At 57.2% G+C, this 13530-nt stretch overlaps 1 protein-coding gene across 1 annotated transcript in view; it reads left to right on the top strand.

The window, feature by feature from the left end:
* The first annotated feature begins 806 nt into the window (after positions 1–806).
* Positions 807–13530, top strand: part of HS1BP3 (HCLS1 binding protein 3) — a 20031-nt gene continuing 7307 nt past the window's right edge. The window contains exons 1-4 of the mRNA XM_025045762.1: positions 807–1072; positions 4404–4611; positions 4917–5130; positions 12687–12847. Of these exons, the coding sequence (XP_024901530.1) occupies positions 974–1072; positions 4404–4611; positions 4917–5130; positions 12687–12847 (682 nt within the window). The 5' untranslated portion in view covers positions 807–973. The remainder of the gene's footprint in view (positions 1073–4403; positions 4612–4916; positions 5131–12686; positions 12848–13530) is intronic.

Genomic DNA, 13530 nt, shown 5'->3' with positions numbered 1-13530 from the left:
AGAGGGAAGGGCCTTGCCCGAGGCAGTTTTGGGTGGACCCCTGCCTGCCCCTCAGGGCCTCCCCTTGTGCTCTGAGAGTCCTGCCCAGCACCTAGGTCTCTGCCTTGATGATAACGTGCCTGCCACATCCAGTCATAGGTGTTTGTGTGACATATGGTTGTGTGCATGGGTCTGCCTTACCCTTACACAGAATGAGAAACACATTTAGCTTTTTTTCTATCTTCAGAGAAAACGTTCCATGACTTCTTTGCCTTGCATATAATTCACTATGGTTGTGGAGCATTTTTACAAATTCTTCAAGCGTTGCAGTGTTTTGCTGAGTATCCCCTCAAAGCCTTGGACAGTACCTTGCAGGGTCCCCAGAACTAATGAGGGCCCAGCATCCAATGCCCTTTCCATCTACACCCCTGCCCCCACCCCCCACACCCTCACCCCCCGTGCTGGGCAGGTTGTGTGCCAGCTCTGCCGCCCGCTGGTTAGCTGGAGAGATGTGGCTCTCCAGAGTCCTAGGCAGGTTTCATTCCCGCGTTATGTGCACAGAGCTAGGCACTTTCCCTGGAGTGACTAGAGTCCCCCAGGATGCCACCTCCACAAATCCTGCAGGAGCTGTAGTGCTGAGATTAAGACACTTAGCCGTCCATGATCTTCCACGAGCCCCACTTTTCTCTATCTCAGCTGTTCGGGTCCCTGAGCGACCCAAACACAGGGCCCAGGCTGGGAAGCCAGGCTTCATGAGGGGCTGGTGTGTGGCAGGGCCAGTGGCCTGGAGCAGTGAACCACTGGGTACAGCCAGTGACGCGGCCTCGCACGCAGGCCCGCTGGGCCACCTAAGTTCCTGCCTGCGTTTCTCTCGAGAAGCCTGCTGGCTTAAACCTGAGCTTCCTTTGCCTTCTTTCCCTTTGACAGGCAAGTTCAGAATGCCCACACGGGCCTCGACCTGACCGTGCCCCAGCACCAGGAAGTGCGGGGCAAGATGATGTCTGGCCACGTGGAGTACCAAATCCTGGTGGTAACCCGGCTGGCTGTGTTCAAGTTGGCCAAGCACAGACCCGAGGATGTCGTCCAGTTCCTGGTGAGCTGGGGGCTCTGCCAGGATGCTCCCAAGGGTGCCCGAGGTCCAGGGGTCCTGCTGGGCAGACTACCTGCCAGCAGGGTACAGCAGAGAGCGGGCACTTCTCCAGCACTCACTCAGGGCCCGGAAGTGCCAGAGGTTGCGGAACAATAGGGACATGAGTGAATCAGGAGCTTACAGTCTGTGGGGAGAGAAACTTGTAAGGGGACAGATACAGGCGGTGACAAGAGCACTTGGGGGGCTGTGGAAGTATAGAGAAGAGACAGTTAGCCGGACGGGAAGGGTTCTGGAAACTTCTCAGAAGAGGCGAGGGCTGAGCTATGTTCCAAAGAGCAGGTGGACCCAAGCGGCAGCAAATGGGAGAAGAGTGTCCCAGGCAGAAGGCACAGCTAAGGAAAGGCTCGGAGGCTCGAAACGAGGTGTTGTATGGGGACCTGTGAGCCGCTGAGTATCGTCCTGGAGGAAGTGAGAGATGATGAGGGTGAGACAGGCAGAATCCAGGGCATGGAGGGCGTGGAGGGAACCTGGCTCGTTTGCAGCGGAGGAAGAGTTTTAAGTAGGGGAGTGACATGGTCCTGTTTGCCTTTCACTGGCTGGTCTGGCGGGAGGGTGGAGCTGGATCGGAAGGAACAGGGCAGCGGGCAGTGACCCCAGTTATGAAGCTAATACAGCAACGCCCCGGGTGAGGGCTGGGAGCGGCCAGCAGCAGTTGGTATGGAAGAGAGGAAAAGGGGTGAACATAGCTCCAAGGTGACACGCGTGTAATTCGCTGACTAGTCGCTTCCACCGACTGAAATAAAGGGCACTGGTGGAGGTCCCAGGGGAAGTGCCAGGTGTGAAGTGTCCGCCTGCTGGATCCGTGTGGACGGGGTACAGGACAAGGCCGGCGTGTTCGGGAGGCATCAGCGTGGAGGCCATGCTGGCCGTCTGGGAGTGGAGGAAGTTGCCAGAAGATAGACCTGGAGTGTGGCGGGAAAGGCCAAGGAGGACACCCTGGGGACACCACGGCCCAGGGGCGGTCAAGGAGGAGGCGGAGCCTCCGGGATTCTGAGGGAAGAAAAGAGAGTGTCGCAGAGTCACAGATGCTGAGGGAGGAGTGAACTTCAGGAAGGGGCAAAGTCACGGACTCATTCGTTGAGTATTTACCTTTGGCTTCTTCTAAGAGGGTCTGGAGCTGTGAGCAGTAGAGACAGGCCACAGGGTGGTAGATAAAGGTACAATGCGCCAGAGTCTGCGGTGCAGACGGGAGCAGCCGGCTGCGGGTTTGCACGCAGGGGTTTCTGATCTCCTTCCTGGCAGCCAGGAAAGAAAGGGAAAATGCATCGCCTTGCTCTCGTGACCTATTAGAAAAGACACCAGATTCTAAAAGGGAAAAATTTATGGTACAAACCTTTCATTAAGGGACAGTCAGTCCATCATGGGAAGCAGCTAAAGGGTGTGATGTTTTTCAAGGTGTACCACCTCCCCGCATCACACCAATGCCACTTTTTCCTGACCAGTGACACCCGTGCCCTCTGGGGTGTGCATATGTGTGCGTGGGTGAGGGTAAAGGAGACCACTTTTGCTTCCCACGGGATCTAGGAATCTCTTTGAAGTTTTATGATTTAGCTAAAAAATAAAAATTAAAAAAAATGAGCCTTTTGCATCCTACTCCTTAAAAGGACATACATGCTTTAATGTAAAAATGGATTTAATTGCTAACCACACACTGAACCAGCCCGTAGGAGGAGGCACTGTATTTGCTTTCTGTTCAGCAGTGACATGCGCCGTCTGCTGGCAGTGCAGGCACACACCGGTGCCAGAGGAGCGTGGGGTCGTGGTACTTTCTGCCCGGTGCACACCGGGGCACCGGTACACAGGAGTGCTCACCCTCAGCTCTCGGTGCCTCTCCCTCAGCCTCCTCCGGTTCCAGAACCGAGGACCTGGTGGGTGCGTGGGCCCGGCCCGCGTGGAGTAGTCCGGCCAGCAGAGGGCGCTCGGCCCCCACCCTGTCGGCTCTGCTGGATGGGGCTTCCCGCACTGAGTTTTAAGGAGCCCCCAGGGTGGAAGCCTGCGTCACTCTGTGAAAGGGTCCCCTTCCCTTTCTGTGAGGGCTGTTCTCAGGGACGCTGTGGAACCAGGCTTTTGTGCGGACACGGGCAGGCTGCAGTTCCCTGTCTCAGATGCTTCCCCGTGGGGTGGGGATGAGGGTGGGGGTTCAGGCGATACTGCTGGTGGCTTGGGGCTGTGTGCTCCAACACCGCTGTGCAACGGGATTGCCGGGTCCTCTGTGTGCGATGCATCCAGATGCCCCGCAGCCCACTGGCACATGCTGCGGGTGAGGGCTGGCCCCGGAGTCCAAGTGACAATGCTCATGCGTCCAGGCTCGACGCTCCCGCAGAGAAGTTGGAGGACAGGCCCAGCAGGCCGGGAGAGCACAGGCCAAGGGAGGACGCTGGGCTGTTGGTGGGTGTGTGAGCAGAGCGAGCGGCTCCACTTCTCAGGCCCAGGTTGGGTTGTACACACCACAGTGATGGCGCCAACTCTGCGCTATGGCTGCTCGCCCACGTGAGACCAGAAGCCTCTTGGGGCAGAGACATGCTGAGTGACTCCATGCAGAGGAAACACGCAGCAAGAGCTTGACCAATGAGCAAGCGAGCCCTTAGCTGCCATAGGAGTTCTGGAGAGAGGCTGGGAGGGGGCTGCCGCAGACCCCGGACTCTGTGGGAAGCTGAGTGCTGGCCCCAGGTGACCCAGATGGCCAGGACCACCGTCTAGCAGCCAGCAGGAGCCCTGGCCTGCTTCTCCGAAGTCCTGGTATGCAGGCGGGTCCTGGCCAGGAGCAGAGAAACTAACTTTGCAGTATCTGGCCCTTCGCCACCTGATCTCTGTAAGGATTGGCCTCGCCGGAAGGCCACTGCTCATTTGCAGGATGATGACCCAGAGAGCCACACCAAGAAAAGGTGCCTTCTGCTGTCCATCACAGGAAGATGACCTGACAGCCGGCCAGACTGTGAGGTCATCTCGCTAATGCACTGAAGGCTTAGAATGGAAGCAGTGGCCATGGTCACCTGTGGGCTGGTGTCCCTATATCAAAAGTCTCTGCCTGGGCCTGTGACAGTGCCTGGAATGCACCATGCTTGCATCTTTCCTTTGGCCCACGAAGACTTGAGTAACTGAGCCTCGCTTTGCCTCAGAGAGTCACAGAATGGAGCCTGAGGCAGGGAGCTGGGAGGCGTACCCCATGCACACGTCTGTCCCGGGGGAGGACTCTGTCCCCGCTTGGGACCTCTGTTTGAGGTGAGAGGAGCTCTCTCTTTTCACTCCTGACTACATGCTTCTCTCATTCCAGGTCTCCAAAAAGTACAGCGAGATTGAGGAGTTTTACCAGAAATTGAGCAGTCGTTATCCAACAGCCAGCCTTCCCCCGCTCCCCAGGAAGGTCCTGTTCGTCGGGGAGTCTGACATCCGTGAAAGGAGAACCGCGTTCAATGAGATTCTGCGCTGCATCTCCAAGGATGCTGAATTGGCTGGCAGCCCAGAGCTGCTGGAATTCTTAGGTACCTGAGGGTCTGTCCCAAGTCCCCGAGGTCCCGCCGGCCCAGAGCTAGGCCACGGCAGGCCCCAGGCTCAGCAGCCGCTGCCTCTGGTGCTCGGAGGCTCCCACATGTAACCACTCCACTCCAGGCTTCGCCGGTGCCCACTAACTCTCGGGGGGCTGCACAGGCACTTGGAGCCCTGGCTGCCCCCATCCACCCAGACCCACTGCCCTGGAAGCCTTCGGGTCCTGGCCCAGCAGCCTGGGTGTGGCGAGGCCCCTCGTGCCCTGGCAGTGGATGTCAGATGTCCCCTTCTCCCTCCACAGGCACCAGATCCCCAGGGGCTGGAGACCTCTCCAGCAGAGACGTTTCTGTCCTGGACACAGACCGCCAGGCAGGAGACGATGAGGAGGCTTTTGACTTCTTCCAGCAGCAGGAACGAGCAGAGAGGCCGCCTACCCCAGGCCAGAAGGGCGAGGATGCAAGCAAGTCTTCAGAAGAGGAGGAGGGGGAGGCCCTGGACCCTCTGGGCATCATGCGGTAGGTCCCCTGTTCTGGGAGGGCCCCCTTCCGGCTGATTCCAGGCTCTCTGGGGACGGTTCCTGCCCCGTGGGAGTCTGAGAAAAGCCCTCTCTTCCCTGGGCCATCACCTCGTATGGCCTGATGTGCTCGGGGACTGGCTTTCTGCTCACCCTCCACGTTGCCTGTGTCATTGGGGCTGAGCTCAGCTATCACCTGCCCCACCCTGGTCACAGGATGGCCCCTCAGCTCTGCACTGAGGCCTGGCGAGCCACCCCCCGGCTCCTCAGCAGCCCAGGCTGCCTGAACCCAGCTAGCCAGCCCAAGGGCCTGCGTATTTCATCCAGCTCATCACTGGCAGCCTGACACCGGTGGCCTATGACTAGGGCTCCCTGGGCCGTGTTTCACTGTCTGTAAAGCAGGAGGGTTTGCTTGGCCCTGCCTCCCCACAGGTGGTTGTAAGGTTCCCTTAAATGACACAGGTGGCGGGTACTGGTGACCCATGAGGTGCCAGGAGTGTTCGATGCAGGGAGGTACAGTGAGTCCAGGGTCCCCTGGCCAGTGGAGTATGTACACACCCGTGTACACACGCAGATGCCCACACGAGCAGGCACAGGCCCATGTGCGCACGCGTGTACACTGGCTGGAGGAGAAGAGGCAAGCCGGCTGTGGTCTCGGTGGTCCCTTCTGCCGCCTTCTCCTTCCTTCTCCTTTCCTGGCCTTCAGGGTGCTGCTCCTGAGCCCGCATGGCCCACTTCGTGCTGGGGAGCGGGCTGCAGGTTAGATGAGGCTGTAGAGCTAGACATTTGCTCCCAAGGCCCCCTCGAGGGGCACAGGCGGATCGGGACCTCCGACCAGGAGATAGGGGGGAAGCAGACAGGCTCAGCCACCCCGCAGCCCTCACTGCTGTTTTTCGAGCACCGGCATCAAGCTGCGTGGCACTTGGCAGTGCGTACGCCGTGTTTCGTCGACGCCCTGAAAGCAGCTGTTCTTATCCCATTTTACAGGTTAAAGAAACAGAGGCAAGTACCTTACCTGAGAGCAGACAGCTCATAAATAACGGTACTGGGATTCGAACTACGTGTCAAATCCTTGCCTGGGGGGCCAGGCTGCCTGGGTTTGAATCCTAGCTCTGCCATTTACCAGCCATGTGTCCCCGGCACGTTGTTCCTTCAGTATTCTGTAACAAAACAGGGGTAATGACAGCGCCTGTCTCTTGGGGCTCTTGTGAAGCTTGAGTGAGTTAACAAATGTGAGCGCTTAGCCTTTTGCACGGCCCCATCTTTCTGCCCCACCACCTCCAGAGACCCAGGGGGACAGTCTCTTCTGCCACGACGAAATCGGCCGAAGCTTAGTCCACAGATGCGGGAGGCCCGTTCCAGAGAGGAATGAAGGCTGATGGGAGGTCAGGCAGGGGCAGTGCGGCCGAAACATGGAGAAGAGGGTTGTGAAAGCTCTGCTGCTTGTCCTTGGGCCCCCTGTCCTGGCGGAGGTGCAGCGTGGGCACACGGGGCAGAGCGTGGCCGTCCGGGCTGCAGGGTGGCCGCGAGACCAGCCGAGAGGGGACAAGGATTCACTCTCGGGAAAGGTGCCCAGATGCTCAGGGAGCCGGATGCCCCGCAGCACCTGACGCCCAGGGGTCAGGCCCCCGCCGCCGTTGCACAGCCAGCCCTGACCCAGAGCAGGGTCAGCGGCCCTGTGTGAGCAGCAGTGAGGAGGGCCGGTTACACCAGGTGGGATTTGTCACAGCCACTCCTTATCAGCCTCGTGTGGCCTGCAGTCCCTTCTTGGACATTGTCTTGGTGAGCACGAAGCTTTGTTTGAGTTCACACTCTCTGTTGTTCTGAGTTACCACACGTAGTGCCAAGCTGAGATGGACCTCGGAGGTTTGTGCCAGCCTCTGGCTGAAGGACATGCTTAGCAAAGAGGCTCCTTTTTTGGGTAGGAAAATGCCCTTTGGGGTTGGCAAGGGCCGCCCTGACTTCCATGCTTGCTCCAGCAGCACATCGTCGGGGGATGCGTCAGCCATCCCGGGACCACCTGCCCGCAGCGCCAGCCCTGGCTCTGCGCTCCAGGGGCCTCACTCCTGAATCGTAGGAAAGCTTAGCCCCGAAGCAATCCCAGAGGCTTGAGACCTTCTGCCAGGTTTTCATTCACATTTCAGTCACCAGTGTGACCACAGTCTGTGCTGTCACTTCATCAGGGGTAATAGCAACTAATGTCTTTAAAGAGATTATTAACTGCTGGGAACTGATTAGAATTTACATGAATAAAATATTTTTTATTCTATGTCATTTTTTTTTTTTAAAGTCACGAGGCACCAAATTGCTTTCAGGTCCCCTTGTGTCTGGTTTCGGAAATGGTGCCCTAGGGAGCTGGTACTGGCACACGCTCATTTTGTGTCTGAGGATGCTGAAGTGTGGAGTCAAGCAGCTCATCCAAACATGAACGGCAAAGTCAGGACTTGATGCCACCTGCCCGCATTGTCCCTCAATTCCAGTCTCTCAGCAGCTCGAGAGGTGGGCAGGGCCTTAGGATTCTCTCCCTTCTACAGATGGGTAAATCGAGGACAGAGTGGAGTGGAGACTCGGCCAGAGCCTTGTGTGTGGCAGTCGTACCTCGAAGTCAGATCTCCCCTGGCCCTTCCTGGGACACTCAGGTGTGCTGTTGACTTTCTTGCACAGTGCCTCCCGCTCTGTCCTGTGGTGGGGGACGTTCTGTTCTTTGCAGATGACTTGGGCTTTGCCCATGTGTTTCTCCATCCCGCGCTCTCAGTTCCTCTGCAGACGCTGCGGCCCTGCCCTCTTCTCAGCCGCGCCCGCCCTCCACCCCCAGGCGCCCTCTCGGGTCTGGCTCTGGCGTCGGTCCTCCCTGCCGCGGCCACCGGGGGGCGCTGTGGCTCCGCTGCAGGGCTCCTGGAAGGGTGGGAGCTGCCAGCACAAAGCCGGGAGCAGGGACCGGCCCGGCTTTTCTTTGTCTTTGAAACCTGGTTTTGATTAGCGAAAAGACGAGTTACTACACCATTAGAAAGCGCTTAAAGATAGAAAAAGCCCCCACCCGGCCCAGTCCGACCCCACGCTCTTCTACGTGCGGGGTTTTGTGCGTCCTCGCCGCAGCGCGAGCCGCAGAGCTGCGGGCGTTCGCGGATGTGCCCTTCACACCCTGTTCTTTCGCTTAGTGTCCCCTCGCGGTCGCTTTCCCCGTCGCGCCTGGTTTTCGTATTTAACTTTCTATTTTCGAGACTTCACGGTTCTGAGAACGACGAAGTTCCACCCTAATAGCCCTGCCTTCTCCTGGAAATACTACTCCAGATACATTTTTAATTATAACTTGAATCATATACAATTAGTATGTGAAAATTGAAAACACACAGTTGCTTTCCCCCGTGAAGATACACTCTTTGGGATATTTGTGTTATGTTACCAAAATGGGATCGTGGTCCATGTGCCCTTCCCTAATTGGCCTTTTCTTTTAAGCTTGTATACTGCATCTCGTGAGGTTAATATAGATTTCTACATTCTTACTCTGTGCTAGTCCATTGGGTCATTGTGCTGTAAGTGGCATTGCCAGGCCCCTGCTTGGGGACATTCTGTTTTCTGTAGGTTTTTGCTATCACGGGCAATGAGGAACTTTTTCGTGTACGGAGTGGTTATTCTGTTGAGCTTTCCCCCGAGATACCTGCCCCAAGCGGGGTCCCCCAAAGCTTCTGTGGGGGGCCTTGGCTCTGCCGTACGGTGAAGGGTTCTTTGTGGACTTCGTGCGCTCTGCTGGGAAGGCCTCTCTGCGTTGTCGACCCCTGCCCGCCCACTACGCCCACTGCCTCCCACCCCTTCCCCCAGCTTGCAGGGAGCCTTCCAGGCCCCTAATCCCCGAGGACTCTCAGCTTGCCGAGGGACCGGCTGGTTCCTGTCCAAACACGCCTTCTTGTAAGGCCGGGCTTCCCACACTCTGCCCAGAGGAGGGGAGCCAGCGCCCAGGGCCCTGTGCCGTGGCCTGGAGTGGACGTTTCTTGGGAGTGCAGAGCTGGGCGGACGCCGATGGGGAGGAAGTGGAGAGGGGCAGCCGGGACACAGGACCATAGCCCATGTGTGCGACCTGCATCCATGTTCACACGACCTGAGTGAGGGGAAGAAATGGAGCTTGGAGACTGAGCGACTCACCTCACACCCCTGCGGTCAGAAAACCGGCGTCATCCTAGACATGCCCCTTCCGCCCACTGATCACTTCAGCAGTCTGAATTTATAGGCTCGTTTGCCTTCTCGTGTTCCCCCGGATCTCGTCTCCCCCTCACACAGGGCTGCTCCCTGAGTCCAGGCCCCCGGCATTTCTCCATGGGCCATGAGCAAAGCTTCTTCGGGGATGGGTTTCTGGTCACGCCCAGGCCACGCCCCCACAGACCCTCCTAGGATGAGGGTCTCTCAGTTCCTCTGCCTGAGTCATTCTTCTACCCTGAGCCCACCCAGGTCACTGCCCGCCTCTGCCATCACCTCCTCTAGGAAGCCCTCCTCTGTCCTGGAATTAACGTCCTGTATGGTAATGATCGATTTCCGTGTTTGTGACAGCTGGCGGCTATGAGTTTCTGGGGACGGTGGCAAGTCTTACTCATCTCTGCGCCCTCCTCACTCACACGGGGTCTTGCACGTGGCAGGTGCTGGGTCGTGGAAGGCACTCTGAGTGAATGGATGAGCTGCTCACAGAACGGCTGACGGGAGGGGCAAAGACCAGCCGCGGTGACAGCAAGTTTGGAGGAGGCACGAGCGAGCAGAGGGCGTCCTATACATGGTCCCGCGTCTCCAGCTGACGCTGGGAGCCTTCTTTCTTCATTCCTTTTCCCTCCGCCCTGGGGGAGTGGGCGGAAGAAGTCTGGATAAGCGATGTACCGTCGTCACCTTGTCTGTGCATCTATCTGTTCATCTGTCTGTCCTTCCCCCTCTTCCTTCCTCCTGCCATCCATTCATCTATCCGTCCTTTTTTTTTTTCATTCGGTGTTTATTGAGCATCTGCTCTGGACCAGGCACACTCCTGAGTCCCAGAGACCGAAGTGTGGGGACAGATCAGGACAGGACCCCAGGGGCTTTCAGCTGTCAAAGGTCCATATTTCCTGCTCGTTCTGTGTTCCCTGGAGAGGGTCAGGGAGAGTCGGGGAGACGGGAGATGCCCAGGGTGGCATGGGGTGCCTGACTGTGTAGCCCTATGTGCTGTAGTTTAACTTCATTTCAGTTCAAGACAACAAAAGATCAAAAACATCTCCAGGGAGGAAAACAAGAATCCTCATCCAGTTTGAGAGGAAAACTCCTGTAGTAGGAAAATGAGGACTGATTTGCGCTCTCAGATCCAGAAATAGGTGTAAAAAGGGAAATCTTTGGACGCTCTGCTTGGCTTCTCCAGGAATGATGAAGTGCATTGGTTTTCTCTCGCTGTCCTTTGTTCTTCGTGCTCCCTCTGATTCTGGTCCGTGGGAAGCCTCTCCCCCCGCCACCCCGTGCTGCAGAGGACCCTTTTGCTGGGTACAATGTGAGTTTGCTTTCCCCAGGAGCTGTTTCAGGACATGCTGGGTTTCTGGCCTGTGGACCGGCAGGCAGTGGCCGCAGAGTGGCAAGGCCCAGCCCTGCCCTCCCGGTTCGCAAAATAGTCCTGATTACCTGGTTGGGAGCCGGGCCAAGCGTAGGGTGGCTGCAGAGGGTCACGGAGGGACAGCAGTGGGGCAGAGCCTGCAGGCGCCAGGCTGACCGAGTGATTCCCAAATCTGACTGATCATCGATTCCACAGGGACTCAGACACAGCTTCCCGGACCTGCCCCTGGGCTTCTGACTCCATAGGTCCCGGCTGGGGCCGCCTCCAGCTAGCCTGCCCCGAGGGTCATGGCCTGTCTTTGGTACCTGTTTCCCAGGAGTCATTAGAACTGAACTGACTACCTGACCAGTGGAACAAGAGAGAAACGTCCCAGTGAGAGCAGCCCCCCAACTCAAGGTGCGTGAGGAGGCACGGCTGGAGTTTCTGGAAAGCACTTGCTGTTAGGATGGAGTCCAGGCTGCTTTCACCTTGCCCAGCGTCATAGGCAGGGCCTGAAGCTGACGCCAAAGCAGAGGCATGTCCCTGGTGGCCTGTGATGTGAGCCTGTCTGGTTTGTGCCAGGAATGGAGGAAAACCAGGGACGGAGGTACGGGGCTTCCTGGCCCAGCCCCTGCCGCTGAGTCTCTGCTCTCCATCACTGCCATCACACTGCACCACTGCCTCCCGAAACACCGCAGGATGGAGCCTGTCATCCCCGCTCCCCCCGTCCTGTATCTCGTTCCGCTCGTGGGATGCTTTGAGCGGCAGGAGCAGGACCATGACGGCCCTCGGTTCCAGCTGCGGTGTCGCCCTGCCTGCTGTGTGGCCTCGAGCAGACTCCCAGCTCCTCTGAATCGCCGCTTCTTCAGTCTGCCCGACCGGCTCCCTCCTGTGGCTTTCCAGCAGGTAGCTTCTCCCCACCTCAGCCGGGCGCCTGATCCTGCCAGGCGTCTAAATCCAGACCGTGGGAACGGTCACCTCCGAGCACCCTGCCCTCCCACACCCAGGGCGGCCCTGCTGCTATTTTTATCTGCTGCCGGTTAATCTGTCCCGTTGTTCGGGGGCAGAACCAGCCTCTCGATGCAGTTTCGCCACATAGTGTCACCAGCGTGAGCTCACAGGATGACCTTAGTCTGGGGGAGCTGTCTGCCAGGCAGGTAGGCAGGCCAGAAATCCCGTTTCCAGTAAAAATCTTACTCTCATTTGTGGGAACCTTCGAATGGCTGCTTTAGGCATCAGCCACAGGGATTGGATCCCATTGTTGAACGAAAAGCAAGTTTGTTTGTTCATTTCCTGGTGGTGTGTCTGACAGTGACAGGTGCAGCTCTGCAGCGCTCGGCCCCACAAATGCTTACGTGCGCGCTGCGTGACCACCCCCTGCACCGGGGCGTAAAGCGCTCCCACGGCCCCGGGCAGGGCCCGGGCCACCTGAGGGGTGACCATCAGTGGCACTCTGAGTAGTCGAGGGGCTGAAGGAGGCGGGGTCTGCTCAATGGGACTGAAGCTTTTTCTAGATCAATGGCGGTTACACCACTCAAGGGACCGGGAATGTGTATGGGGAAACGGAGCGGTTACCAGGCTGCTTTCTGCTCTTCCCTGGGGCCAGGCCCTGAGGTTTACGGCATCCACCCCGTTTCCAAGTGGCACGGAGTGACTCTGAGTCTGAGCTCTGGGAGCGCTGAGGTTGGCGGCCCCCACAGCCTCTGGAAGGAGAGCGCGTTCTCTGACCTGTGACCATGCAGGCAGGCCTGAGGCCGGAATGGCCCCTCAGGGATGGGGGTCTGGCAGTCGGCGTGTAGTCCAGTTGCCCACCCGCCCCTCCCTCACAGGGGTGGTTCTCCAGGCACAGGGCTTGGCCGATCTGCTAGCAGGGTCTCTACCTCCAATGTAAGGTCCTTGGAAAGTTCCTTCTGGACACAAGCTCAAGCCCGCCCAGCACCTGTGTGGGTCTGACAAGGCCACCTGCGCCAGCCAGCGGGGCTGTCCTGAGACATCCTAACCTTGAGTGTTGTCTGATTGTCCAGCTCCAAGAAGCCTAAGAAACGCCCTGAAGTGGCCGTGGAGCCCAGACCCTCACCCCGGCTCACCATCTTCGATGAGGAGGTGGACCCCGACGAGGGGCTCTTTGGCCCGGGCAGGAAGTTCTCCACCCAAGGCCCCGCAGAGGACGCACCCCTCAGGGACCGTAAGTAGAGCACCTAGGGTGTTCCCATCACTCTTGGTGTCCCCTCGGTGACTCAACCAGCCTCTGCGAGTGGCTTTGGACCTGCCCAGGACGGAAGTCTTCCCCTTGTCCTGTTTCGACATGGTACATACTTGGCTGATGGAGGTTTTAAGTCATTGTTGTCTCAATTTGTCCCTATGTATGCTGAACGTTCATTTGCCTGATAGTCACTTTACTCCTATTTTTGGGTTTGTTTTTTTTTTTTTGTCATTTTGTTTTAGGTGAGCTGACCCCTTTCTGTATTTCCTGTAGTGCAGGCCTCGTCGTGGAGAAGTCCCTCAATTTTATATGTCTGGAAAGGTCTTAATTTCTCCTTCATATCTAAAGGAGAGCTTGGCTGGATACATTATTCTAGGCTGGTAGTATCTTTGACTTAATAGTATGAATGTTAGATTCCACACCTTTTTGGTTCATAAGATTTGTGCTAAGAAATCCAATGATAATCTAATTGGGTTTTCCTTTATAGGATACCGTCTTCTTTTCCCTGGCTGCCCTGAGAATTCTGTCTTTGTCTTTAATTTTTGATAATTTTACTACAATGTGTCTTCTGAAGGCCTTTTTGGATTGATATAATTGGGTGTTCTGTTGACTTCTTGAATTCCAAGCTCCAGCTCATTACTTAGATTTGGGAAATTCTCATCACC

The sequence above is a fragment of the Pteropus alecto genome, unplaced genomic scaffold (assembly GCF_000325575.1).
Source record: "Pteropus alecto unplaced genomic scaffold, ASM32557v1 scaffold61, whole genome shotgun sequence".
Classification (NCBI taxonomy): domain Eukaryota; kingdom Metazoa; phylum Chordata; class Mammalia; order Chiroptera; family Pteropodidae; genus Pteropus; species Pteropus alecto.
This window is presented reverse-complemented; position numbering and strand designations above follow the sequence as displayed.